This window comes from Populus euphratica, unplaced genomic scaffold (assembly GCF_000495115.2).
Source record: "Populus euphratica unplaced genomic scaffold, PopEup_1.0 scaffold125.1, whole genome shotgun sequence".
Lineage (NCBI taxonomy): Eukaryota > Viridiplantae > Streptophyta > Magnoliopsida > Malpighiales > Salicaceae > Populus > Populus euphratica.
The window spans coordinates 441,182-467,877 of record NW_011500014.1 but is presented as its reverse complement, the minus strand read 5'-3'; the positions used below and the strand labels follow the sequence as shown (position 1 = coordinate 467,877).

General features: G+C 28.6%; 2 protein-coding genes across 2 annotated transcripts; one reads left to right on the top strand and one right to left on the bottom strand.

Moving 5' to 3' along the window:
• Positions 1-3,983: 3,983 nt before the first annotated feature.
• Positions 3,984-6,722, bottom strand: LOC105141611 (Polynucleotidyl transferase, ribonuclease H-like superfamily protein). Its single transcript, XM_011048880.1, has 5 exons — positions 6,107-6,722; positions 5,982-6,028; positions 5,834-5,897; positions 4,809-5,545; positions 3,984-4,388 (listed from the first exon to the last, which is right to left on the bottom strand). Exons 1-5 carry the CDS (start codon positions 6,533-6,535, stop codon positions 4,136-4,138), a joined length of 1,530 nt encoding a protein of 509 aa, XP_011047182.1. The 5' UTR covers positions 6,536-6,722; the 3' UTR covers positions 3,984-4,135.
• An 11,431-nt stretch (positions 6,723-18,153) lies between these two features.
• Positions 18,154-24,398, top strand: RPE (D-ribulose-5-phosphate-3-epimerase). Its single transcript, XM_011048877.1, has 9 exons — positions 18,154-18,355; positions 21,210-21,324; positions 21,576-21,716; positions 22,123-22,236; positions 22,618-22,696; positions 23,099-23,208; positions 23,312-23,368; positions 23,943-24,012; positions 24,122-24,398. The coding sequence occupies exons 1-9, from the start codon at positions 18,231-18,233 to the stop codon at positions 24,169-24,171; spliced, it is 861 nt and encodes a 286-aa protein (XP_011047179.1). The 5' UTR covers positions 18,154-18,230; the 3' UTR covers positions 24,172-24,398.
• The last annotated feature ends 2,298 nt before the right edge of the window (positions 24,399-26,696 follow it).

Below are 26,696 nucleotides of genomic sequence, written 5' to 3'. Positions count from 1 at the left end.
TTAAGGTATCTTATATTATTAGATATATTATTATAAAACATGCTTTAGTTAAGGAGTTATTGATACTTCAAGTGCAAAATGATGATATAAAACCTTGATAAAAATACACTTTTAAGTATCAATCACATAATATTATGATAATGTAAGAATGACCAAGAACACATCTAAATACAAGATAAGAGTTTAAATGAGTCTTAGCCAGTATGCATAGAAAAACATAAAACTTGACATAAAAACAACTTTAAAAGGATCAAACTTGGTAATATATAGGTCTTTTAAGATCATATTATAAAGATACAATAAACCAGCCAAACCAAGATTGAACCAAACAAAAAAAAGACTTCCATAGTACCTGCACACTACACCACAGGAAACCCAATTGTCCATAATAATAAGTTTAAGAACTAAATAGTAAAAAAAGTTTCAAGTTTCAAATTTTAGGGCAATAGAGGACTGCGAAAGATTTCAATAATGTTCACAAGTTATAAACACTAAATCATGCTAGTTTAATACCAAGAATTGAAAGAAAAAAAAGTTAGGAAGGTCTTATTACAAGTTTCAAGTATTTAGAAGTAAAATATGAGTGGTATCTTATATCTAGTAACCTAAAATATCCATAACAATCACACCAAAGCTTTATAAAGTCATAAGTACTTAACAATAACCACCTAAAAGGACCATATATATTCAAAAGGTAACACAACAATATAAACAGAACTCTAACATCACATTTTTATAGAATCACAAACATTCAATTAAATGAAAATACAAACAAAAGCACAAGGACTGTATAATGACAATAACACAACATCTCAAATATACACAACAAAGTATTTTAAACATATCAGCTAAATATGTATGTTTTAAAGTAAAATGAGTAGGACATTAACAAGAGAAGGTATAACTAGATAGGTAAAGCAAAAACAATCGACTAGATAGAACTAGGGTTTTTAGTTTTAGTAGTGGTAGTTCAGCTTCTCATATTATCCACTTTTCATAAACTGTTCTCTTTACCTAGAATGTGAAACCCAAAATATTTAGAGAAAACCTTATAGTCTTTTTGGTTCTCTCCCTCTATATATCATAATTTGTTTCTTCTATTTTTCTATTTCTCACACTTTTAAATTACTTTTTTTTTTCCTTTCTCTCAATCTTCCTCCTCTCTTTTTTTATCAAACCCTAAAACTTTAATTATAGTTTAATTGATTATAAAATCATAAATCTATTCAATTAAGCCTTTGATTAAATTAATAAAACCTCTCAAACGATATTAATTGAACATTTTGGTCATTTAATTCCTTCAATTACAACAGTTGCACCCTTAATGTTATTTTTAAATAATAATAAAATATTTCATGTCCTTTTAAAACTTGACCAATTTCTCTTCAGTTGCACCTTTAATGTTATTTTCAAATAATAAAAAAATATTTCATGTCCTTTTAAAACTTGAGAGATTTTGACCAATCTAATTTAAAAATATTTTTTTGATTTTTGTTGTTATTTTTTTCTATTTTTAAAATATTTTGGCTATTTTTGAAAAAAAAAATTGGGGGTAAAATTGAGTTATAACAAAAAAAAAAAAAGTTTTGTTATTTAACATACCTTAAACTTTTGAAATGAAAAGGTATTTTGTGCCATGATCGGAAGTTTCAATCCAAACTAATAGAATATTTTATATTATTAAAATTTCGAATTTAAATTAAATAGAACCCTATTTAAATTAATTTGATTCAATATTTTTTTTATTAAAAGTTTCAAATATTTCCACGTACATAATTTATATTTAAAAATATAGATATAAAATTAAGATTTATCATTTTTTTTTAAATATAATTTACATTAGCCTTCCTCCTGGTTGATTCGTCAATGAGAAAAATCATCTCTACTTGAAAGGCGTCACTTTTTATATTATCTATATTGTAATGTAAAGTATACTTCAACCTTCTCTCTCTCCATTCATTTCGAACCTCTGATAGTCGAATAGCAAATATGTTTGTCTCGTTGGAAAGGCTGGACAAGAACTATAGTATAGGATGGGAACTAAAGTGCTCTAATTGCTCCTTCTCTGGTTGAAACTAGAAATATTTTTAAAAAAAAAAGATAATATAGTTAAATTAGGAAGATCACAAAATATTTTCTAATTCCAGTACATATATGTTTCCGCTAGTTTTAAGTCTAAATATATCTTTATTCCTTTACTTTTATACAATTAAATAAAATTTTAAAAAAATATATCAAAAAATTATCTCAATTGAATAACTTAAGCTTTTTAGGTAAGGTTTTATAATATAATTTATATAATTTGTTATCGTACCTTCTTAAGTAAAAGTCTTTTGAGTTTAAAATTTGTTTTATCGTACCTTCTCAAGTAAAAGTCTTTTGAGTTTAAAATTTGTATTGACTCACACTATCTTTACTCAATTTTTATCAAAAAAAATGAAGATGGTGCGATATAAACTTATAATTGCTTAACTAACAAAACTCTAATATATTATCAAATAATTATCTCAACCCACCATTGATTTAAGTTTTTAAATGAGATCCCAAAATATAATTTATTTAATTTTCTAACAAAAATATGTTACACCAAAATAATATTAGTGATAAATAAAAATTATGCACCAAAAAGAAGAAGTCATTTGCAAACTCTACTTTATAGCAAAAAAATATTAATTATAAATAAAAAATATGCACCAAAAAGAAGAAGTCATTTGCAAACTCTGGTTTATAGCAATAGAAAGAGATGGAAGAAAATTCCTAGAGTAGTTATTTGAAGTTATATTTTTTTCAAATATTAAAAAAGGAAGAATTTGTTGAGTATTTTTTTCAAAGTGTTGTTTATTTACGGATCCACATTTACTTAAAAGAATGAATTAGTACATAGAACACTCCAACAAGGATATATATTATAATAGGGTGCTGCTAAAATCATATATTAAAAAAAAATAAAGAAATTGTGTTAGTTATTTTGAAAAAAAAAAGTGTGAAAATAACAAAATAGTTAATGAATTTAGAAATGCTAATTATAATAATATTATTATTATTATCTTCACGGAGAAGTCACACCACTGTAGCATGAATGTTGATGTGACGAGAGTTTATTACTTGCTTTTTCTACTTTCAAAAAGATTTTTTTTGTAGTTTTATTTCTCCAAAAATAAATATTAACAAAGAATGGTGATATAATATATATATTTTTTATATAAAAAAATTAAAAAGTGATTGAATTGATTTGTCAATAATATTTGCGAGGTTTAACTTTTTACATATTAATTTATTTTTAAAAAAATAATATCTAAAAAATTAAACAACATTTTGAATTTTGAAATTAGATCTTAGATAACTTTATATCTTGATTAAGTTAGATTTTATAAATTAAAGTATTATTTAAAATTTTGTTTCAAACAACATTCTTAAAAAAATATTTTTTTCTAGAAAATAAATGTTTTTTTAATTTTTTTAATTTTTTTAATATATTGATATTAAAAATAATTTTTTATACATTTCCAAATAAAAATTACCTTAAACAACCACACCAATATACAATTCTAAATCGGCCTGATAAATTAACTTGATGACTCATATCCTAACTTCATTTTAAAACCTACATTAACCTAACTTAGTTTTAGTTTTATTTTAAGACCAACATTAACCTAGCTAACCTCAAATAACTTGATGAGGAAACCAAAATAAATTGAACCAAATTTCATCAAGTGAAGCAAAACGTTTCTTTAAAAGAAGTTAAAATAACATCGTGACAATAAAAATAATAAACCTAGATTAACCAAAAACCCAATAACCCAAAGTCCAAAACCAGGTTGATGGAGAAATTGAGAAGAGGGATTTCTTTTTGTTTTTGTTCAAGCTATTATGTATATTCAAGTGACCTGGAGCTCTCAATGAAGTCTGAGAGCTGCAAACATTTAAGAATAAGCATAAGTGGCTAGATACATGGATCTGTCCACATGATTTTAACGCCAATATTTAACAATACAAGAAACTTCTAAATAAATTCTGGTTAAATATAGAGAGTATCAGTGTCAGCATTCAAATCTTTTCAAATACAGGTATGGGCCTAATCTTGCAACAACGAAAATATTTTTCTTTTCTACATGTTAGGAAGCTTGGTACAGTTTTAATCAACCAAATGGTGCATCTCATTATGGATAATTAATTTTTTTGCCACTAATCGGATGCCAGAAGTCTGCTGATAATCGTATGGATCCAAGGACAAGTATGCATCAACAAAGGTCCCTGGTGTGAACCAGGTATCCAGCTCTGTGGCATCAAACTTACTGAATATGAGCTTTTGTATGGTTCCAGATGGTTCTTTCTGATATATATCCGTTGCATATTGAGCAACATTCCCATTTACTGCAGTAGGTATCCTGAGAAAAGAAAAGGAAACAAAAGTAGGTATCCAATTTTTTACACACCTTTGTATATTCTAATGAATAAATATGGAGAATAAACGAAGTTGATATGAATACATCCTAAATTAGAAAAGTATGAAGGCATAAATGGAAAATCAACCAATGCATCAGTTAATTAAACTGGTTGGACAAAAAGACTAGCTAAGACAGTTCCATCTATTTGATTTTGGTTAATAAAATTCTTGAACTAAATCTTCCAGCTTGTTCAGAAAAGCAAAAAAAAAAATAGAAGAAAAAGGCCACGATTTGAATGACTGAACCAAAAAGTCCCACTGAGGAACAATTTCGTTGGACAACATTTTATATCATTGTGTACTCCTAAAGTTGGACATTGCAAATGCTACAAAGAGAAGGGATAAGAGGACTGAAACTTACTTCAATCTCACGGTAGGGTTGTTGACAAAGCCCTCTTTTCTGGTAACAACACTCCTCCAATCAGAACTACAATCCGAATCTGCACAAACTTTCTGCACAATGCTCTCACATGTTTCAAGAACATGACATAGACTTGGAGATGCATCAACCACAAAACTCAACCGTGGGCGGCCTGCATGATCAGAAAACTTCGCACCTATTCCAAACCGTATCCTCAACTGAGGACAGCGAAGCTGCAAAATGGCCCCCTCGTAAAATAATTTGATTCTATGACTCCCTCCAAAGAACGGGACATGACATGCTCTAATAGAAGAAAGAGAAACTTCATCAAGCTCTAAGAAATGCGAAACGTCACTGCAACTTTCAGGGACAGTCACTGTAGAAGGCATCTCAGGACGCTGTAGTATTGGGTTTTCCTCCATCGCGACATCTGGTTGAAAGGAGGCAGCATTCACTTCATTACCAATGGCGACCATGTCAAATGTATCAGGATGAGCTGTATTAGAATTAACAGAATATTGGGCCTCGGCAGTACTGCTTGTAAGAGGAGAAAAGACTGGACGCTTTCCCTCAGTTCTGTCATTTTCAGGAGACAGGGCAGGGGTGCTTTTAACGTTTGAACTCGTAGACGGTGAATTCTTGTCTAGGCCTGGGGATTTTCCGTTTCTACGATTTCTTGTGATAGCATTAGGGGAAACCCAATGGTTTTCTGGAAATGCGTCCGGGAGGCTTGATTCCTGAAAATGGGGCAGCTTTTTGGTTACTTTTTGCCTGGAAAGCAAATAAAACATGCAAGTTTAACGGCCACACAACTTAATGGTCATTCAAAAAGACTAGGAACGGAGGTTGATTTTTGGCCTGCTAAAGCAACAAGGGAGCGATTATGTAGTTTGCTAAGAGAAGAAATAGGCCAAACATATCATGCAATAGAAAAAAATATTGCAATGGTAAATCAGCCGCTTCTGGGATGACAAAGAGAAGACGAGGGAAAGGGTGGTTAGAAGAGTGAAGTCGAGTGGACTTACCAAGAATAGGACAGTAGCACAACGCTTAAGAACCTCAAGATTCATTCTTACATCGTCTAAACTCCTGATCAAAGTATCAAAGACATCATGTCATTCCAAAAACTCCATTAAATAAGGTAAATCCCCTGAAATACATAACTTATTTTACCTATGTGTTTGGTTGCCAAGCCCAAAATAAGTTGCAAGGCTTGCCATCTGGTATCAATCATCAAAAAAATCAGCACAAAACAAACAAACAAACATCATTAAAAACAACCACAACAACAACCTAACCTTCATGTTGCCAGCTCTCCTTCCAAATTTCTGAGTCAATAATGCTAACGAGTCAATAGTCCCCTTTGGCTCTGGTGCTGCCCTTCCAATCTCCGCAAATGCCTCTTTTATTCGCACACAATCAAATCTGACTATATTATGCCCCGCCCATATCCTCCCATGGAGGATGTCGTAGACCGTGTCAGCAATGTCAGCGAAAGACGGTGCTGAAACCACAGCTTGTGGTATGATGCCATGACACCGTACGGACAAGGAAGATATGAGCTTCGGGTTGGAGGGTCGGACCAAGGTCGAGTAGCTCCTGATCTCTTCTAGCTTCTGGGGGCAGACAAGGATGGCCCCGAATTCAAGAATAGCATACCCCTGGCCGGGTCGGGTCGGGACCGTGGTTTCAACATCGAAGAAAGCTATCTCTGTTTTGTTTTCCATCTCCTCGCTTCCTCTCTATTCGGATCACCCTTTCAAAAAGCTAAGAGAGGGTTTGGGTTCTCTCTCTCTCTCTCGCTCCGTGTGTAGATAGATATAGGGAGGGAAATGGGTCTTTGCTTCTTAGGGTCGGTTTGCTTCGCAGGCCTGAAAAAGTAAAGCACAATTGAAGCTGGGTGTTTAGCCCATGTTCCATTCAAAGAACATATTCGTTCCCCTGCCATTGCTTTTCCTATTCCCTTGTTCGCTGCAAGCTTTTGATTCCATGGAACTTTTTACTTCTACTCTTTATAATAATAACTCTCTTTTTTTATTTATTATTATTATATATAATCAATTGTTTAATGATTTATCTATATTATTATATTATCATGTATGTGTTATTCATATTCATTATACTTATGTTTGTTTGTATTCTTTATATTTTATTTAAATAGGAATATTATTTAATTTATAACTTTATTTCATAATTTTATTAATATAGAAACATTTCATTTAAAAGTAAAAATACTTAAATAATACAATACTCAACTCCTATACAGGATTTTAATGTGGGTTGATCTAGTTTAATAAATGTTTTTTCTTTAATTTATATATTATCAAATAAATATTTCATGTACATCTTAAATTGAAGTTATGAGATCACTTGGTTTTACTCATATTATTTAATAAATATCTTCAAAAGTGATAATAAAGATCCAATTTATATTTTAAAATTTTAATATATTACAAAATATTATTTGATAAAACTATTTTAATATATATTAAAACAATTACAATACAATCATCAATAATGTCTTACAATAAACAAAAAAAAAGTATTTTTTTGACAAAAAAAACATAAACAATTAGGAAAATAAAATTTTTAATTAGTATAAAGGTACATCTATCTATATTAGTGCTTGCATATGGATACCTTTTTATTTATTTATCTTTTATTATTCTTTAATCCTTCACCATTCTTCTTTTTTTCTAAAATTAAGAATGATATTTTAAGTTTTTTTTTTTATATTTAAAAAACTATTTTAAGTCATTCATTTATATTCAAAAAGTTTTATTATTCTATCATTGTATTTCTCTTTGAACAACACAAATGAGAGCCAAACACTAGTTATCATAATGGTATTGGGAATGTCTTGGGTGTCCCTTTTGTTATAAACAACATGTTTGTCTAATAAACTTTTGATTTGATATTGGTGATGTTTTATTTTTTTCTAGTTTCCTCGATTTTCGTATATGACCCTCTAAATTTTTGAAGTAGCCCTTTGATTTATTTTTCTTTTAAATTTGGTCCCTCTACTTTTAATTATTATTTATTTTATTTAAAATAATTTATAAAAATAGATTTTTTTTAATTCCATCCACCATTGATTTTTAAATTTGTTAGATTTGATTGGTATTTATTCTTTTGATTACTATTTTTGGATTTTAAATTTTTTTTAATTAAATTTTTTAATCTGTCAAGTTCATCCATTCTATAGAGTAATCATAACTTTATGATATAGGTCACATATTTGAAAGAAGATTTTTTTGTTGATTTTTTTTAATTTTGTCCTTTAATATTTGAATTAGGCTTTGCTATTTTCTTCTCTCTCTCTTTTTTTTTCTTTTCTATAGGGTTATTATATAGGGTGACTCCATATGTTATATCACAAATTTAATGGGTTAGCCTAGAATGATTCAAGCCAATTTTTTGTTTTTTATTTAGTTTATTTGATGTTAATGTCTAGTTTTTACTTTATTATTAAATCAACTAAGCTTACTAGATTTAGTCATGTCAATAACCTTACTCTTATATTTATCTTGCTTCTTTAAAAAAGCTACCATCGCTTAAGCATCTTATTTTTTATGGTAGAAATTTTTTGATAGTGTAGTGCAAACTACCAATCTAGTCTCAACTAAAAGTCTTAAACAATTAAGTAGGGCATGTATAACGATTGTTATTTTAATTATCTAATATACTTTCTAAAATAAAAATATTTTTGTATTTGAAACTTATACAAAGTTATACTATCTTGTTTTTTTTAATTATTAAAAAAGAATATAGGTGAAGAGATTCAAATTTAGAATTGTGTAGTTATTAAAGCTCTAATATTGTGTCAAAAAATAATATCAATTCAAAATATTAAGTTACTAAATGAGAAACCAAAATTGGTTTCTTATTAATTCTATAACAAGATATATAAACTATTAATATTTTACACAAGATAGCTTGGATACCTTGAATACCTTCAAAAGCTTTAATTTGAGCCATATAATGAGCAAACTACAAGTAAATATGACTATGAATAACAATGCTATTAGTGAAATCAAGCTATAAAGATAGCCAAAGAAAATATTGAAACTAATAAAACTTGAGCTATAAAATAACTGAAAAATAATGAGTGAGCTATAAAATAATTAAGTTTTTCCTTAAAAAACTTTTGATGTTCAATATAAATATTTTTCAATTAACTTTTTTGTAATTGAGCTCAACTAATTTTTTTTGTTTTTGGGAATATAAGGATCAAATCCAAATATTCAAGCAGTAATAAGAATTAAACAAGAAAAAAATAAGGCATGTTCAATTATTTTTTGAATAGATTTTCTACATAACACAAAAGAAATTATAACATGTTTTGATTTTATTATTAGTATTGTTACTTGAACTATACTATATGATAGTTTGAACTTTGATAATTTAATATTAGATTATTAGATTAAGTGAAATTTTTTAAAAAATATTCAAAATCTCTTGTTTTGCTTTTTATAAAAGTGAATAATAAAATCTAAAGAAAAATATATCACTTTAATATATAAAAAAATGTTAATGTTAAGCTATAAAATAGATTAACTTATACCCAAAACAAAACAACTATAAAATAACTTATAATATTGCGATACCAAATAATAATTTCGATATCAAGGTATCATTCTATATTAAATCACTAGATAATCTAGTAATTTCAAAACAAAATCATTAGAGATCTTTATTTAATATTGGACCCAAACTACTTGTTAGTCTCACCAAAGTTATAATAAGTAGGCTTCAACTTAACTAAGATTTATTTGTTTATGACTTACTGTAAAGTTACAAAGTGATCATATATCTCTAATACCATCAACTTACCATGAAAATTATTATATTTATCAAGTTATTCTAAGGTTATAGAGAATCCTATAAAGCAAGTTCAATGCTTACTCTAATCTAACCATAACAAATGTTAGTGACAACATGTTGTTCATATACTTCAATAACTTTATATTTAAAGCATTAATGATAGATACACTAGGCTCATAATAGAAATTGAAATTGATGAGGTATAATTTTAGTTTTTATAAGATTTTTATCAAAGAAAACAATGAGAATATTATTGTATTTATTCGTACCCTTGATGAAACATGTGTTTGATTGAAGATCCACAGAGATATGTAATATATATAAGATGTTATTAGATGAAAATTTAGCAGAATAAATTAAATTAGATATAAGAAGTTGATATTTTACTATTTTTAATAACTTGGGGAATTATTCTATGCTTTGAAGGATTTTTTATTTTCAAATCATTAGAAACTCAAAATCTCATGAGTTCTTTGTTATTATTTTTTCTTGTTTCAATATGTAACTTTTTAAAAATTCAAAGTATGAAGATTGGTATGTAACACTAAATAATTAATGAATTAAAGTATAGTTTTTTTTTATTCAACAAGAATATAAGTGAAGAGATTTAAATTTAGAATTATGTGCTCATTAAAGCTCTGATATTGTGTCAAAAAATTATATCAATCCAAAGTTGTTAAATAAGTTATTAGATATTGTGTTATCATATCAATTTAGTGAAAACATTCTCTCTACATGAAAATAATAAAATTGACCCTTTATCACCCAAACTAAATAATTTTCAACCTAGTTTCAATAGGCTTGGACATATTTAACAACTAGACTAATTATATTATTCAGGCTATAACCCATGTTATAAAAAGGCTAATTATAGTTTTTTCTTCATATAGGTGAGCTGATAATAATTTTAATTCAATACCTAATAAAACTAAACCAGAGAATGAAAATTTAATATACTTGAACAATCTTACTCAAAATGTTTTTATATAAACATTAACAAAAAACTAAAAAGTATGGCTAAATCATTATACCCATACCCACAAAATACTATTCATTAGAATATTTTTTTTAGCTCTTTTTTATATAGTTTGTTTTTTCAATTTAACCCTTCCACAACTTAATCTTCTCCTTTGTTTTTCAAGGAAATGTTAGCCTAGTCATCTTGTAGTTTGATCTTTATTTCACTTTATAATCAATTTTTTTTAAAATTATATTATACATCCTAGGTCAAAGAATGCCTCTCTATATATTAAATTAGAAACAATGTTCATTATCACACAACTCATTCTTTCTTTTCGACCTCACCTTCTCACCTTACTATTCTCATTATATTTTTTAGACATTTAAGTTATATTTTTTGGACATTTAAGTTATATACTAATTCATGATCAACATTGAGCACATAATGCTTTATCACCCTGTTTATCAAACACAAATCTATAAGAAAAAATCAAACATAAATTCATCATCTTAGACAAAATTAAACATAAACTCTCCTTTACACACCTTCTATGTCATCTTCTCTTCTCATGTTTTGGTGTTCAAATTGATTTCTAATATGAAACTCAATAACAAAAGATATATTTCAATTGTTTTCTTTAATTGAGATTTAAAATATATTAATTATGAAAATCCAATAAATTATAATTTGAACAATATAAAATATCAAATAGATTAAATAAAAAGATTTTAGGTATTGTAAATGGACACAATTGAATAATAAATTACTAGATAACCTAGTAATTTCAGAAGAAAACCATTAGAGATCTTTATAACATTGGACCTAGACTACATGTTAGTCTCACCAAAGTTATAAGTAAACTTTAACTTGATTAAGATTTATTTGTTTTAGTGTAATTAAGTAAAAAAAAAGAATTAAATGATAAAAATAGAAATAAAAAGAAATGAAGGTCAATGTGTAAATAAATAAAACCTAGATTATAAATGCTCCAATTTTTTCTTTCGTTTAGCCGAGAATTTGAAACCAAAAGAGGGGTAGGAAATTGTATGATTTGTCTACACAAATTCTTATTAATTTCACCAATTAAAGTGAGTAATTAAAGTAGTTAACTTAGTTAAACATCAAGAGATGGTGACTTTGCTTTGGAAGAAGAAATTCAAGCTAGGGTTTGAAGAGAGAGGAGAAGAAAAGTTGATTTTTTCTTATATTCTTTCTTTAAATCCTTATCAAAGTGAGGTAAATAGCATGCTTCAAATGATTTATTCCTCTAATTTTATGTTTGATGAAGGATTATGTAGAATTGTGATTATGTGAAATGGATTTATATTATAGATTATGAGAATGATGCAAATTATGATTGAACCATGTTAGAATGCATGTATTAAGATTGAGTAAGTGTTTAATCTTAAATAAAAGAAACAAAATTTATTTCCCCCACTTTTTATTGAACTTTCAGCAAAAAGAGGAAATAATTAGGGGATTTGAGATTTTAATACAATTATTTAGAAAATGTGGGAAGAAATAAGTTTATAAGTATTATTATTATGAAAGGAGTAAGAATTTTTCAAAGAGAAAAGCAAAAAATATATCTTTACTTTTTTAGGTTAATTTCAATTAAAAGAAGAAAATTAGAAAAAAAATATTATTGAGAGATCTTCCCCTATTGATGATAATTGATGTTGATAGGTTAAATTAAATAATGATTTTTGTAAATAAATAAATGAATGATTCGATTGAGCTTAATTAAAGGTATTAAGCATAATCAATAAATATGTGATTGGTATTAGAATTTTATCGGTATAAATAAATGAAAAATAACGTATTTAATTGTGTTGGTACAGAGAAGGCCGCAAGACCTAATTAGTAACAAGGAACCTCTTCACACATATAGATACCATGTAGGTGTTCAAAACCTTGAAATAATTAAATAGTTTATTTTAACTAACAAGAGAAGAAATTTTCGTATATTATGATTTTTGGTATAAAGATTAAAAGAAAAAAAATAGAGAGAGGAAGAGATAAAATAATACCCTGTTGAATAGGTGGGTCGATGAGATTATTTCCTGGTTATTAAAAATAATGCCCTGTTGAATAGACAGGTTAAGGGGATTATTTCATGGTTACTGGAAATAATGCCTTGTTGAATCCTGATTATTGAAAATAATACCATGTTGAATAGGCAATGAAAAAAATAATTTTCTAGTTATTGGTAATAATTCCCTGTTGAATGAGTGAGTTGAGGAGATTACTTCATTTTAATGAATATACATGTTTAGAGAATAAACTTTCGAGTTAATGAGATAATTAATTAGTGTAATAGATAAATAGTGAGCTTAATTAATTTACATGGAAATTAAATATGTGGGTTCTGTTAGGGATGCTCTTGTTAATTTTTATAAATTATATTTTTTTAGCTGGAAAAGAATTTATGAAATTATTAAACTATTAAGCATAAGATAATTCATTCTATAAGGCGAGAATTTTTTCAACGATCATGCATGGTTACTTTTTAATTAATTATTTGTTGAAATGTGCAACTTTTAATCATGTTTGAAAGTGATTATATTTTTTTAGGTACTTTACACCCTCGAACCGAAAAGTACATGCATAGATAAATATATTGTTAAGTAATTGATGTAATTGATAAAACTAATATTTTATTGTAATATACCTTTATGTTTAGGAATTGTAATATTTTATTGTAATATATATATATAGTTGTGCTCAAAATATGTAAAAATCCAACCGTATCACTATTCTAAAAATAATAACATTATTTATATAAACGATGCATGCTATAAATTATTTAGCTTTAACAAATTGTTTTATAGCAAATGTAAATGAGATATTGTATGTGTGTGAACATATAATTGGTAACTATGAATTTATATCATATAATTTGGGTTTATTTAATTAGAGTTGTTACATTAATAATATGTTTTGTTATTGTTAAATAATTAGAATATATGTTTTGTTTCATTGGTTTAACAAAAAAAAAAAACAAATCTATTACCCCTTTTGATTTTTTTTATTGGTTCAATCAAACATAAATTGTCCAAAAAAAATCATTTGTTTCTATTAGTAGATAAATTTCATACCTCGAAACATGTTTTAGAGAGTGAGAAAGTAGTCAATTGAGTTTTATTAAAAAAACCATAAATTTAAGAATTAGAGTTATTATTTATAAAACCTTAATTTTTAAATTAGTATTTAGTTCATGTGTAATTATTGATTAAACACTATGTTTCTTTGGTTAGAACAACCATATTTTGCTAGTTTAGAGAGATTGGTTAACACATATTGGTATGATTAAAACAACCACCTTTTGCTGCTTGAATTCTAATTAAGTTAAAAATAATAATTTAATTTCATTATACATGTCTATTAGAAGACATGGGCTAAAATTGATGTGAACCCATATGGTAAGAACTACATACAAGAAAGAAATAACCCACAAAAGCTAAAATTAGATTACAATAAAAAAAACTCGACATGATGATTATATGAACCAAGATTTCAACAAATAACACTCACTAATAAAACCAACCAATTATCAAAATTTATATTGCAATTTTCATAAGTATTGAATTCAAGAATTGTAAGTTTTAAATTTTAGATAGTAATAAAAAAAATGATTTTAACTCTTATTTTTTCCTATACTAATTCGCCATTAGCCTTTTTTAATAATTTTTTTTAAATACTATTACTAAAAAATCAAGACTAAAAAACAAACAAATAACATGAAAAGTTAAAAATAGATAAATAAAACCTGATTTTAAAGTATTACTCTTATACCAATTGATGCGAACTTAGAGGGTAGGAATTAAAAAAGAGTTCATGTAGAACTATTGAAGAAGTATTGATTTCATGCCAAAACCTAGATCATTCACCGGAGGATAAAAGGGAAATCAAACATTAAGATGAAAGTAATAATGAAGTCTATAAAATTTAAGATTGCAATGCAAAAGATAACATAGGTTCTGAGATTTATGATAATTCTAAAGTTCTTTCACTAGATAATTAAAGTGAAATAACCAATGAACTTGAAAAGGATAACAAGAATTAGAACATCCCATATTGAGAGAAGAGTGTCCAAAGCCAAGGCATATTAAGACACTTAATACCTACCCTTGTGCGACACATTTTGGGGCCTGTGGGCTGCTAGAAATAAAATCGTGAGGCGTGGAAGCTGAATTGGGCTAAGCCAAAGTGAATAATATTCTACAAAGGGGAGTAAGCCAGGCCTTACATATGGTATCATAACCAAGGATGACTCATCTTAAGATGGGGGGATTGTAACATCTCACATCGAGAGAAGAGTGTCCAGAATCAAGGTATATTAAGGCACTTGATACCTACACTTGTAGAATGCGTTTTGAGACTTGTGGGCTGCTAGGAACAAAATTTTGAGGCGTGAAAGCTGGGTTTGGCTGAGACGAAGCAGATAATATTCTGTAAGAGAGAGTGGGTCGGACCTTACAAGAATAGTGAATGTGAAATGGATCATTGCAATTTGAATTTGGAAAGGCTTAGATTAATAGGATGAAGATGTTAATAAAAGTTTATTAGTTTTTAAACATACAAGCTACATTAGCTAATGACCATGACAAAATAGATCTTTAAACTAGTTTTATAGAATAATATAAGAGTATTTTTTAATAGCTTTGAGATGAGAGAATACAATGAGTTGGTAAGAGGAAAGAATGAAAAGAGAGGCCACTTGTGAATAATATCTTTGGTACTAAAAACCTATGTAAAATAGTGTTTTTGATTCTTTATTACAAGATTATACCAATTATTACCCATATATGATATTTTTATTATTGATTCAAGTATAAATCATTTTATAAAAAAAAGGAATCATGAGAATCAACTAGTATCATAAGAGGATATGTTATAGGTGCTAATTGGACCAATTTTAAGGTCTAAAACTAAAAAGATTTAAGGAGAATTGATTGGTCTAATTCAAGATGTTTGGGTTAAAAAATTATAAATTTTCCAAATTGGATCCTTGTGTATTGTTTGGGTTATATTTGACATTGTATATGGGATTTTGCTGCTAATGTAATTGGAATAAAAATTAAATATCTTAAGTTTTCTATCTATATATGATAAATCTAGTAACTCATCTAGATAAGAAAAAACAAAGTACTTGAGGTGAGGCTTAAAATCTGCTAACAAACAAGGCAAGGATTTAATTACACGTGGAATTATTATTTTGAAGGAATTCTTTACTTTCCAAGAAAATCAATTAGAAAATAATCCTTATTTTTGTAAGGATTCCTAATGTAGCAACAATCCTTAATATTCAAGGATATTATAGGTAGTTTTAGGCTTATTTCATCTAATACCTAGGTTTATGTTAACAAATATAAATCTCAATTTGATTATTAGATTGAGCTGAAAATGTGTCAGAAGATTACAAATGTTTTTTTTTTTGTATAAAGTTAAAAATTTCATAATTTTCATAGTTCGAAAAGAGGCTTTGCAATAAAGCTATTAAATTTTTTCCATCATGATCTCAGTTCTTTAAAGTTTGTTACATATATGAGATAAAAATTATGTGTTCATACTTCTATTGGTTCTTATTTCTTTATCTATTGTGATTATGAATTTTTGATGTAAAAAAGAATAATATTTTAAGAAGTTGAGATTTTCGACAGTAAAAATCATGGGATTTTCTTAGGAAATCCTTAATATTCAAGGATATTATAGGTAGTTTTAGGCTTATTTCATCTAATACCTAGGTTTATGTTAACAAATATAAATCTCAATTTGATTATTAGATTGAGCTGAAAATGTGTCAGAAGATTACAAATGTTTTTTTTTTTGTATAAAGTTAAAAATTTCATAATTTTCATAGTTCGAAAAGAGGCTTTGCAATAAAGCTATTAAATTTTTTCCATCATGATCTCAGTTCTTTAAAGTCTGTTACATATATGAGATAGAAATTATGTGTTCATACTTCTACTGATTCTTATTTCTTTATCTATTATGATTATGAATTTTTGATGTAAAAAAGGATAATATTTTAAAAAGTTGAGATTTTAAACAGTAAAAATCATGGGATTTTCTTAGGATGTAAACTAGGTTCCATGAAACCAACATATGGATAACTTGAGTTATGATATGGAATGACCAATTTAGAATTATCAACTTACCAAACAATTGAAATGCCAACCAAACTTTAGAATGATTAGATTATAAATATCAATCAATATTTAACTCATCATAGTAAATTTGTTTGCATTCAATAGATAGTCTACCAATAATTTAAACATAACAAACCTAAGCAATTTAAAACAAAATTAGCAATGTAGATTACCTTAGGTAAGATTATTTAGACTTTTATTTTTATTTTTTTTAGTTGTATCTTTAAATATTAGTTTTGTTTGAGAATTGAGTTTTATAATTTATTCAAAAATATTTACTTTATGTAGAGCTTCTAGTCTTATGATCTATGCCGTAAGTTTAACAAGTTAGCTCGAATTGAATTAGGTTGCTTATTTGTATTATTTTTTATTTATTTATTTTTTGTTTTCGATTTCATCCTTTAATATTGGGTTAGTTGAAAATTGAACTTTATATTTTTTTTGAATTGTTTTTTATAGGGTTATTCCAATATCATGATCCAAGTTGCAAGTTTGACATGTTCACCCATATTGGTTCAAGTACTTTTTTGTTATCATTTATTTTTTAAATTTAATTGTTTAACATTACATAGATTAGAAATTAACTTTTATAATTTATTTTATTTTAATTTATATAATTTTATCATGGTCTTATATTATAGGTTACATATTTATCAGGTTAACTCGGGTCGATCCAATTTGACATCGTCTCTATAATTAAAAAAACCATCATCCAATATGTTTTATATTAATATTTTAAAAAATTTCATCCAACATACATCTTATTTTGAGTTTATAATTGATTTTTTATTAGAAAAACATAATATTTTTATTAGAAAAAAAATTATTAATGTGTGGATATTTTTTATGTTAAAAATTGATCCAACTTACAATAAAGTGACCAATAATCTAGTAAAATCGATAAAAAACAAGAATGAAATCTAAAATTATGGTTTGAACCAAATGAATATGAGATAAACACATTTACTGAAAATGAAAAGATAAATATCAAATATATTTCAAAACTAATAGGGTACTAATAATTTTTCACTTTTTATATCAATTTTATTTCTTAATTGAAAACTTTTGATAGAATATTTAATAGGAGAATTTAAATTTTTTATAAAATGATGTTGTTTTTTAGAAAAAAAAAGCAATACAATTTAGATGAAAATATGGATGAAAATCCTTAATTTAAAATTTTAAAAAATTTAACAGTAAAATAAGTATAAAAAATTATTTAATGGTGATATTGAAAATACTGAGTGGTATATTTTGAAGGTTTGTCCCAAACCAAACTCCCGTATGGAATTTACACGTTGGCAGCGAAGAGAGCCACTCATCGCAGATAAAGCAGAACATCTCAAAAATCCAAGAGGACACGTGTCAACCGCGGAAATTTTGGCCAACATTTTAATTTGGCCTGTGTCTCTAAGCATTATCAACCTAACTGATAAAAAAAGGAAGCATTTTAGTTTTCCTCCTTTGAAGACTCGGAGTTGAGAAATGTCAACAGCAGTAGCAGCATCAGCTTCATTGTGTTCATCAACGCAAATCAATGGCTTCGGAGAAGCGCTCAGGCCTCAGAAAAACCGTCTCTCTCAAACCAATTCAATCGCTACTTTTACCAGGTCTTTGTTCTTTCTTATTTTTGCATTGAAATTTTACTGGGTTTGTTTTGGATCGATGAGTTGAAGGGAGTGGTTTAAATTTGGGTTTTCTTTCATGTTTTTTGTGATTATGCGTATCCGAATGAATTTCAGATTCTAAGCTATGTTGGAATTTAGGTTTTCTATGATTCTGCCACTAGATCATTCCAAGTAGTCTTTGTATAATCCTCATATGCAAGTGGGTGTTTAAAGTTCTATCCCAAGCTACAGAACCCCCATTCTTAAGCTTTATATTATCCTCTTTGAAGTTTGCTAATGTAAGAGGTGAGATTCGGTTTGCTGGAAGCAGAGGTAGTCTTGCAAGAAAATGATGGATCAATATATGAATGTGAATGAAAGAAGTGACTGAGGCTGGAGGAGTAGGCTATCCTTAGTGAAAAGTGTTTAGGCTGGTATTACTAATGCAGAGCACTAAGTTGAGTCAATTGGGTTCTTTAGATAGGTATGACTTTGAGAGCAAAGATTCATTATCTCCAGTAAGTTTCTTAGAGATAGAAAGTCCAATTGACTCCACTTTTAACTCCAAAAATGGCCAAAAGTCCTCAAATGAGAAAGTGGAGAGGTATTACTTGGTTTCCTTGAGAAGGAACATTTTTTGCTCTCAACCAATGTTTAGGTGTTACAAGCAATCCTAATCCTAAGAGAGCAAAATGTGTTGTGAAAGCTAAATGTTTAATGAATTACTTGGTTTCCTTGAGAAGGAACATTTTTTGCACTCTTATTAATTAAGGAAGATCAAGTTTAAACAAGAATAAACTTGACAAACCATGCTTCAAGCTTTCCATGCCATAACTCCGAAGTACTCACTAGTTAGTCGAGGACCTTTCTAGTATTGAAGAATCACTTGTGAGCCTTCTCATTTCCTTGTTCCTTAGAAGTAATCTCCTTCAAGTAATTTTAGAAGAGGGAAGAATGATTTATTTATAAGGAAAATAAGCATTCTTATTAAAAACAAAAGGGAAGATGTTGGCTGGCCAGTACTTATTAAGAAGTAGTGTGCGACTTCTTATGCTCATACAAGAGGTGCAGGATTACTTCCCTTGTTCGTTGAAGAGAATTCTGGAGTTTTGTGTGAGGAAAACTTTTGTAGGAGTAAAGGCTTAGTTTGATTGATGTCTTGTACAATAAAAAAATCACCAATAAAATAAAGAGTTACTTTCCAAGAGGCGCATGACTCTTTTAATAGAAGAAGTCACACCTCAACCTATACATAAGGAAATGATGCTAATTCTTATGTATACGGAATAAGCATCTTTTCTAGAATCCTGCATGAGAAATCCTTGCTGGTGTATTGTTAGTTTTGTACAATATTCAGATATATGAACTTTGTAAAAATAAATTAACTTCAAATGGCTAAATTCGGATATACAAACTACAGAAGTGTGTTTGTCAGCATAGAAAACTTGAAGTCATTGATAATGTGAAATTTGTACACCAAGTAAAATTAAGAATAAGCAAAGGCAATTGAGATGATATCTTGCGAAAAGGATTATAGAACCAGAATGGCCAAATATGTTTTAATGCTATTACTTAGGAAATTTGTTTTGCACATATTTGTGCATAAGTAAGAAAGGGAGTGTTCTAAACAAAGCATGCAAGTGAAAAAAGAAAGTTGGAATTCATTCCAAACACTCTCTCCTCTCCCTTCTCTCTCTTTAGCACCGGTTCTCTTCTTTTTTTTTGGGAAAACCCCAGTTAGCTGAAATTCCCTGAATGTAAGAAAGTTTTTTTTTTTTTTTTTTTTGCCTTTTTGGAGTTCATAACTTGTGCTCTTTTCTTATGTGAAGGGGACAAAGGAAAGATATATCACCTTACTCACTAAATACCACCTGTACACTTCAAACTTTGCACCAATGATGAACTTTGCACTTTAAACTTGAAACTCATTCCTCACGACTTTCTTACCTAGTGCTGAAAAGTGCAAGGATGCGAGACTAGAGTCTGCTCTGTTTTCTAACTTGGCCAAAATTCCTTGAAAGTGTAAGAGAGCGGTCTTTTATTTCTATAGCCTTCACTCCTTACTCTTTATATTAGTTATTACCTTTTTTGAAGTACAATAATCTACCAACGTAAGCTTTGACTGCTACAAAAATTTGTCTTAAGAAAATAAAATTCAATAATTTTCTTTGTGAACAAGGGAAGCACATATATCTTGAGGCATCAATTGCTTGCGACACAACCTCCCCTTCCTTTAAATTGAACTTCACCTCACCTCACCTCTTACAGCTAGTATAACAAAAGCCTCGCCTCATGCAAGAAAACAAAAGATCAGTTTACACACATATCTGGACTTAATATGATAAGTATTGATTGCTTTTTTCAGAAGCTACTTGCTAAACTGGGCGTCTGCTAATTTATGCCCATGACCATCCCCTTTTCTCTTAGTTACTTGGTTTTGCCCTATACCTTGGCAATGGCCATAAGCACTACGGTACCACCTTCCTATAGGCAAGTAATTTTTGGCTGAAGTACTATAGTTAGAAGTGGATAGATAGTTCTGTTGCAGTTTCCTTCAAAGATTTTGACTGTTTCTTCAGTAGAATGGTTTCTTATGGTTGATGTTGAAGCAGAAATTGTGTACAGATGTCAGTGTGTGTGTTTGATTTTGACCTTTAAGGTTCTGACCTTTATACCTAAAACGGCTCAACCTTTCCCTTAAAGTTAAATAAACAATTCAATTCATGTTTAACTAAAACAAATATGTGCCTCCTACATGCATTCTTTCTCTTCCCGTCTCCATCAAATCTACTTGAAGAAGTTCCAGATATTAGCAATTCTTTTCTTATATCTGCTATAATTTGGTCTGTAAATGCAGGAGAAAGGTTCATACTGTAGTGAAGGCCACATCTCGGGTTGATAAGTTCTCCAAAAGTGATATCATTGTTTCCCCATCTATTCTCTCTGCTAATTTCTCAAAGTTAGGAGAGCAGGTTTGACTTTTCTCTTCCATACCATGACATAAATTTTGTAGCATTGCTCAGATTATGATCTTTTCCTCTATAAACAAGTGGAAAATATTTATTTATGCACCCGATATGTACTTTGCCCTGTATTATTTTGATTTGTAGTTTTTTCTCATCTCCATTTCTTCCAAGAGCTACTCTGAATAGTTCTCTGTGGGCTTTATGGCACGTCGTACCCTTTTGGAAGAGTGGGTTCAGTTTGTTTTCATTTTATCCAGGTAAAAGCCGTGGAGTTGGCAGGTTGTGATTGGATTCATGTTGATGTAATGGATGGTCGTTTTGTTCCAAACATTACAATCGGACCTCTTGTGGTTGATGCTTTGCGCCCCGTGACAGATCTGCCTCTGGATGTGCATTTGGTACTCCTTTTTTCAATGCCAGTGATTGGGAATGAAGAAAGACATCAATGGGAACTTGTCTTTGATTATTAGGATATTTGATGTTGTATGATTAGTCTAGATTTTTAGTATTATTTAAGAATATTAGTGGTTATTCCTAGAGGATATTTACTGATTATTCTTGTAAACAGTCAATATCCTATATGAATAAACACTAATATTCCTAGATAATACTCAAATCTAGAATAATTGTACAAAGTAAATAACCTAATATTCCTAAAATACAACAAAAATCTTGAATAATCACACCACTAAAAATCCTAAATAATCAAATATTAATTCCCATGGTTGTCTTTCTTCACCCCCCCACCCCCAAGTTTCATAATAATGTCCCATGGTAGCCATTTTTTGACATTAAGCAATACAGATGATTGTGGAACCTGAACAACGAGTGCCAGATTTTATTAAGGCTGGAGCTGATATAGTCAGTGTTCACTGTGAACAATCTGCCACCATCCATTTGCATAGAACGCTAAATATGGTAAGATTTCCATCTGATCCTTAATGTTGTATATTCTGCTATTCAGCATCAGATTTAGTAAGTTTTGTCTCAAAACAAACTCTCAACTTATCCCTGAAATTCCATGACGAGCCTTAATAAGAAAAGTAATATAGCAGTTTATACAAATTATGGTCAGGGTACTATTTACAGCCTTTTGATTGGTAGTTCTGAATAGGAGATATATATTTGCAGTTTAAAGTTGTGTGCGTGTTTGGTGTGGGGGAGGGATTAGAGTCAAAATTCATGAAAGGCTATACTTATGATAACATTGTAATCAAATCTTATTGCTGATATTATTGTATTTGCCAAGAGCAATTAGTTCCTCCTTTGACTACTTGTTTCTCTTCTCTTACAAACAAGATAAAAAGTCTTGGAGCTAAAGCTGGCGTTGTATTAAACCCTGCTACACCACTGAGTACTATAGAATATGTCCTTGATGGTGAGTTTTCTTCCCCCGTCTTTTCTAACTTCCATTCTATCTGGTTTTGGAGTTTTATGTGTTTGATGATTTTATGAAAGATGACTGTCATAGGGATAATTTTCCCCTCTAAGGTTCCATCCCCTCTGTGGTGTTTGTCCAATTAGAGTATAGGTATTGTAGACATATGTCTAGGATTGCTTTGGATGGTCTTAGAGAATACAAAAACAGGAACAAAAGTTCCCAAATTTGAAGCCCTGCATTGTGACCTCTGGTTTGCCTGAATGAACTAGTGCTGCATAATGGCATAATGGTAAATGGTCAGGATAAGTGGACAAAAAAACTATTACATCACTTTGATGATTTATGATATATATAGAAAAGCAATTTGATACTGACTTTTTTGTTCTTGCCGAGTTGCAGTGGTTGATCTGGTGTTGATTATGTCAGTCAACCCTGGTTTTGGTGGGCAGAGCTTCATTGAGAGCCAAGTAAAGAAAATCTCGGAGTTGAGAAGAATGTGTGTGGAAAAGGTACAATCATTCGAGTGTGAACACCCCTATATGCACATTTGCTTCGTATTGTTTTTTCTTTACACATAAGTGCAAAGCTAGCATGTCATGCCTTTTTATGCAGGGAGTAAACCCATGGATTGAAGTGGATGGTGGAGTTGGTCCAAAAAATGCATACAAGGTACCTGTTATAATCTCTTTGCTCTCTCTCTTGCCCCCCCTCCTTTCTTAGACGAAGATATGGGCCTAAATTGTGATGTCGGCTTCACTGTCCTTGTGAATGGATGGACTCATGTTAGTACAGTTGGTGTTTGGTTATGATTTTTTTATTTCTTCTTGGTACCGATCAAGTGAAATTGGGTTTTTGAAATTTTTTTTACATCTTATCTCGAAAGTGAATTAATGATTGCCATTTACTGGTGCACTTTCAATGCTGTTCCTGCCAAGAAAATGCTCCAAGGAAACCTGTATAGGCTCCCTTTTGTCTTCCTGCTTTTAAAATTAATTTACTTCCAATACTTCTCAAAATAATATTTCACTTAATCATTTGTTTAAAGATATGAAATTAAAAGACGAGTAGGTTGAGGGGTAGAAAGAAAACCTGAAACAATGTTGTCCAAAGCAACTGAAGAACTTCGTTTCCCCATTATATTATGCCATTGAAAACACAACCAAATCTCCTTTGGTTATATTTATTATCTATACACGACCTTGTGATATGATTGATCAAAACTAATCAACATTCATATCGGCAGGTTATCGAGGCTGGAGCTAATGCTTTAGTTGCTGGTTCAGCTGTATTTGGAGCTCCAGATTATGCTGAAGGCATGGGCACTGACTGTTTGCTGATCTTATGCATTAAAAATACTGCCTTTATACATGTACATGATTGTGCTTTGAAATATTTTTCTGATATAATTAACTTGGTTTGCAGCTATAAGAGGAATCAAAAGCAGCAAAAGGCCAGCGGCAGTGGCAGTTTGATTCATGATTTCCAGAAGATTTGATTTTTCCAATGTGCAAATATCTATTTTCTCCATTCCCTTGTATGTTCCCTACCGAGCTTTCTTGTGGGTTCTGAAGTTACAAGAAGATCAGGCCTGGGTGAAAATCATCATGATATGTACATGCATTCCTATTATTACATAGGCACATTCGCTCTGATGCCATCATCCTGCAATGAGCTCTCATAACAGTTCTGGTTATTACATAAATTTGCTCTCGCGGCCTTTGTATTGGCAGATAATGAAAAAATAAAATTTTTATTTTAAAAATTTTTTTATTTATTTTTTATATGATTTTATCACATTAATTAAATTTCTTGCCTTCAATGACATACAAAATATCACTGCTGTATTATTTTATTACTTTTTATTAAAATATTCTTTTGAGATCATGATTAATTTTTATTTAAAAAATAGTGCTTATGTTAAAATATGCTTTTATTAAAATAATAAAGAGATGAGAGAGTAAGAAAATAGAGTTTAAATTGAAAAAATAAAACTAATAGAGTTTAAATTGAAAAAATAAAATTTTCTTTTTATTCAAATAACATGATAGTAATAAAAATTTATGTCATTATTTTTAAGAATATTAAAGGTTTTTTATGATGATATTATCGCTTGCTTGCTTTATGAATAATTGTGTACTAGTTTTATATGTAATTTTTTTAAATAATCTCATTAACTATTAAATTGTTTTAGTTTAAATATTTTTTATTTAGTTAATGATAATAAATTGTTTTAGTTTAAATATTTTTTATTATTTTTTTGAATTTATTGTTCTTATATTTTCTTCGTATAATTGCGAGATCATTGATTTATTAGTTGTTTTTTTAATTAATGTTTGCTTTAATGATCATGATAAATTTATAATGAAAAAAAAATCCCCGTAAAAAGTAACATGTTTTCACCAAAATAAAAAAAAAGGAATGGTGAATAGAAAAATTAGGTTTTTTTTATTAAAAATATATGTTTTTTTTTTCTCTTTTTAATACAAATCATTATAATTTTTTCAAATTCTATTATGATTTTTATTGCATTTTAATCAATGGAATATGTTGCTAATAATACAAAAAAACTATTTTGTTGTCAAAACAATAAAAATTTCATGAATAAAAAAAGATAATTTTGATTTAAAAAATATATATGCTCCATAATTTTATTCATTATATTTTTTGCAAATATCTATTTTATTATTATATAATTAAATAAATATATATTTTCAAATGAAAAGTTATTAAACTTGACTAGATCCATAATCTTTGTTATGAGTTGTGCAGGCTAACCCAGTTTGACTCAAGTTAGTCCAAAACATTGTCCTTTCAATATATTTTTTTATAAAAAATATTAAATTATTTTTAAAAATTTATTTTTAAAAAGTCAAACAAAATTTTGACTAAGTTGACCAAATTGTGATTATACTTGTCAGGTTAACTAGATCATATTGAATCAATTCTCATCTAATTTATTTTAAAACTCAGCCCGAATTAGATATTGAATCGATGAATAATGATATTTATATTTTAAATTATATCCAATTTAATAAAAGTATCATAATATTTTTTATAATAGTATCCGAGCAACTAACTAGTTTGTTTCTAATATAGTTTGTGTTTTTATTTGAGTTGATTATAGTTTAGGGCTTGTAGCTTAACAAAAAATGTCAATTGGTCTTTAAAGTTTTCAAAACAATGTCTTTAGACTATATTTTTAAGTTAATTTGTAACTTTTTTCTTTTTGTTAATTTTATATTTTTCCCAATTTATTATTTTTCCTTTTTTGAGTGGCAATGGTAAGAGAGAGTAGATAATCTCACAAAGAAATTTGACAAAGAAAGAAGTATTTTTAAGGAGGAGAAAATGAAAATGTTTAACATTATTAATGCAACTATTTAGTTCTTTTTATACTGATAAGGGTTTTTTTTTGTTTTTTTTTTGGTGATTTGCCCTGGGCTACTTTAACAATTAAGATAAATAAATAACTTAATTAAATAGAAAAAAAGAAATATCCGTTAGCGGAAGTGGCTGGGTGCGAAAAAAAATCAATTAAATTGATGAAACTAAAAAAATACAAAGAAAACATTAAAAAAATAATTAAACCAATTAAAAAAACTAAAAATAAATTCAACTCGATTCAGTATCGGTTTGATAAAACAAAACCCAAGTAAACCAGACCTAAATGGATGCACCAAAACCTACAGTAAACCGGCTATATAAACATTGCACAATAGCATTTTAAATTTTCGCTCTCTATCCCTGATTCGCTTCTACCCTCCTTAATCTCTCCCAACTAGCAAAGATGGCAACATGTCATAACCCTCATCAATCTCTCTTACTTAGCATAATTTATAGCACTACACCACCACCCTCTTGCCCACCACTATTGAAGGAATAAATTATAGGTACAGGATAAAGGACACCTGATGAAATCGCAAGTAATGGATGCTTCAGGTATAGTTTTATGAAATCAAATATTCAGTATCTTGAAACAGGCTTCAAGGTCATTCAT

Bases quoted from the DNA above. Each gene is read 5' to 3' on its own strand.
- LOC105141611 (XM_011048880.1), bottom strand. From the start codon at position 6,535: ATGGAAAACAAAACAGAGATAGCTTTCTTCGATGTTGAAACCACGGTC. The intron at 6,029-6,106 runs GTTAGGTTGTTG...GATTGATACCAG, and splicing joins GGAGAGCTGGCAACATGAAG to ATGGCAAGCCTTGCAACTTA. The intron at 5,898-5,981 runs GTAAAATAAGTT...TACTTTGATCAG, and splicing joins CTTGGCAACCAAACACATAG to GAGTTTAGACGATGTAAGAA.
- RPE (XM_011048877.1), top strand. From the start codon at position 18,231: ATGTCAACAGCAGTAGCAGCATCAGCTTCATTGTGTTCATCAACGCAA. The intron at 18,356-21,209 runs GTCTTTGTTCTT...CTGTAAATGCAG, and splicing joins TCAATCGCTACTTTTACCAG to GAGAAAGGTTCATACTGTAG. The intron at 23,369-23,942 runs GTACCTGTTATA...TCATATCGGCAG, and splicing joins GTCCAAAAAATGCATACAAG to GTTATCGAGGCTGGAGCTAA.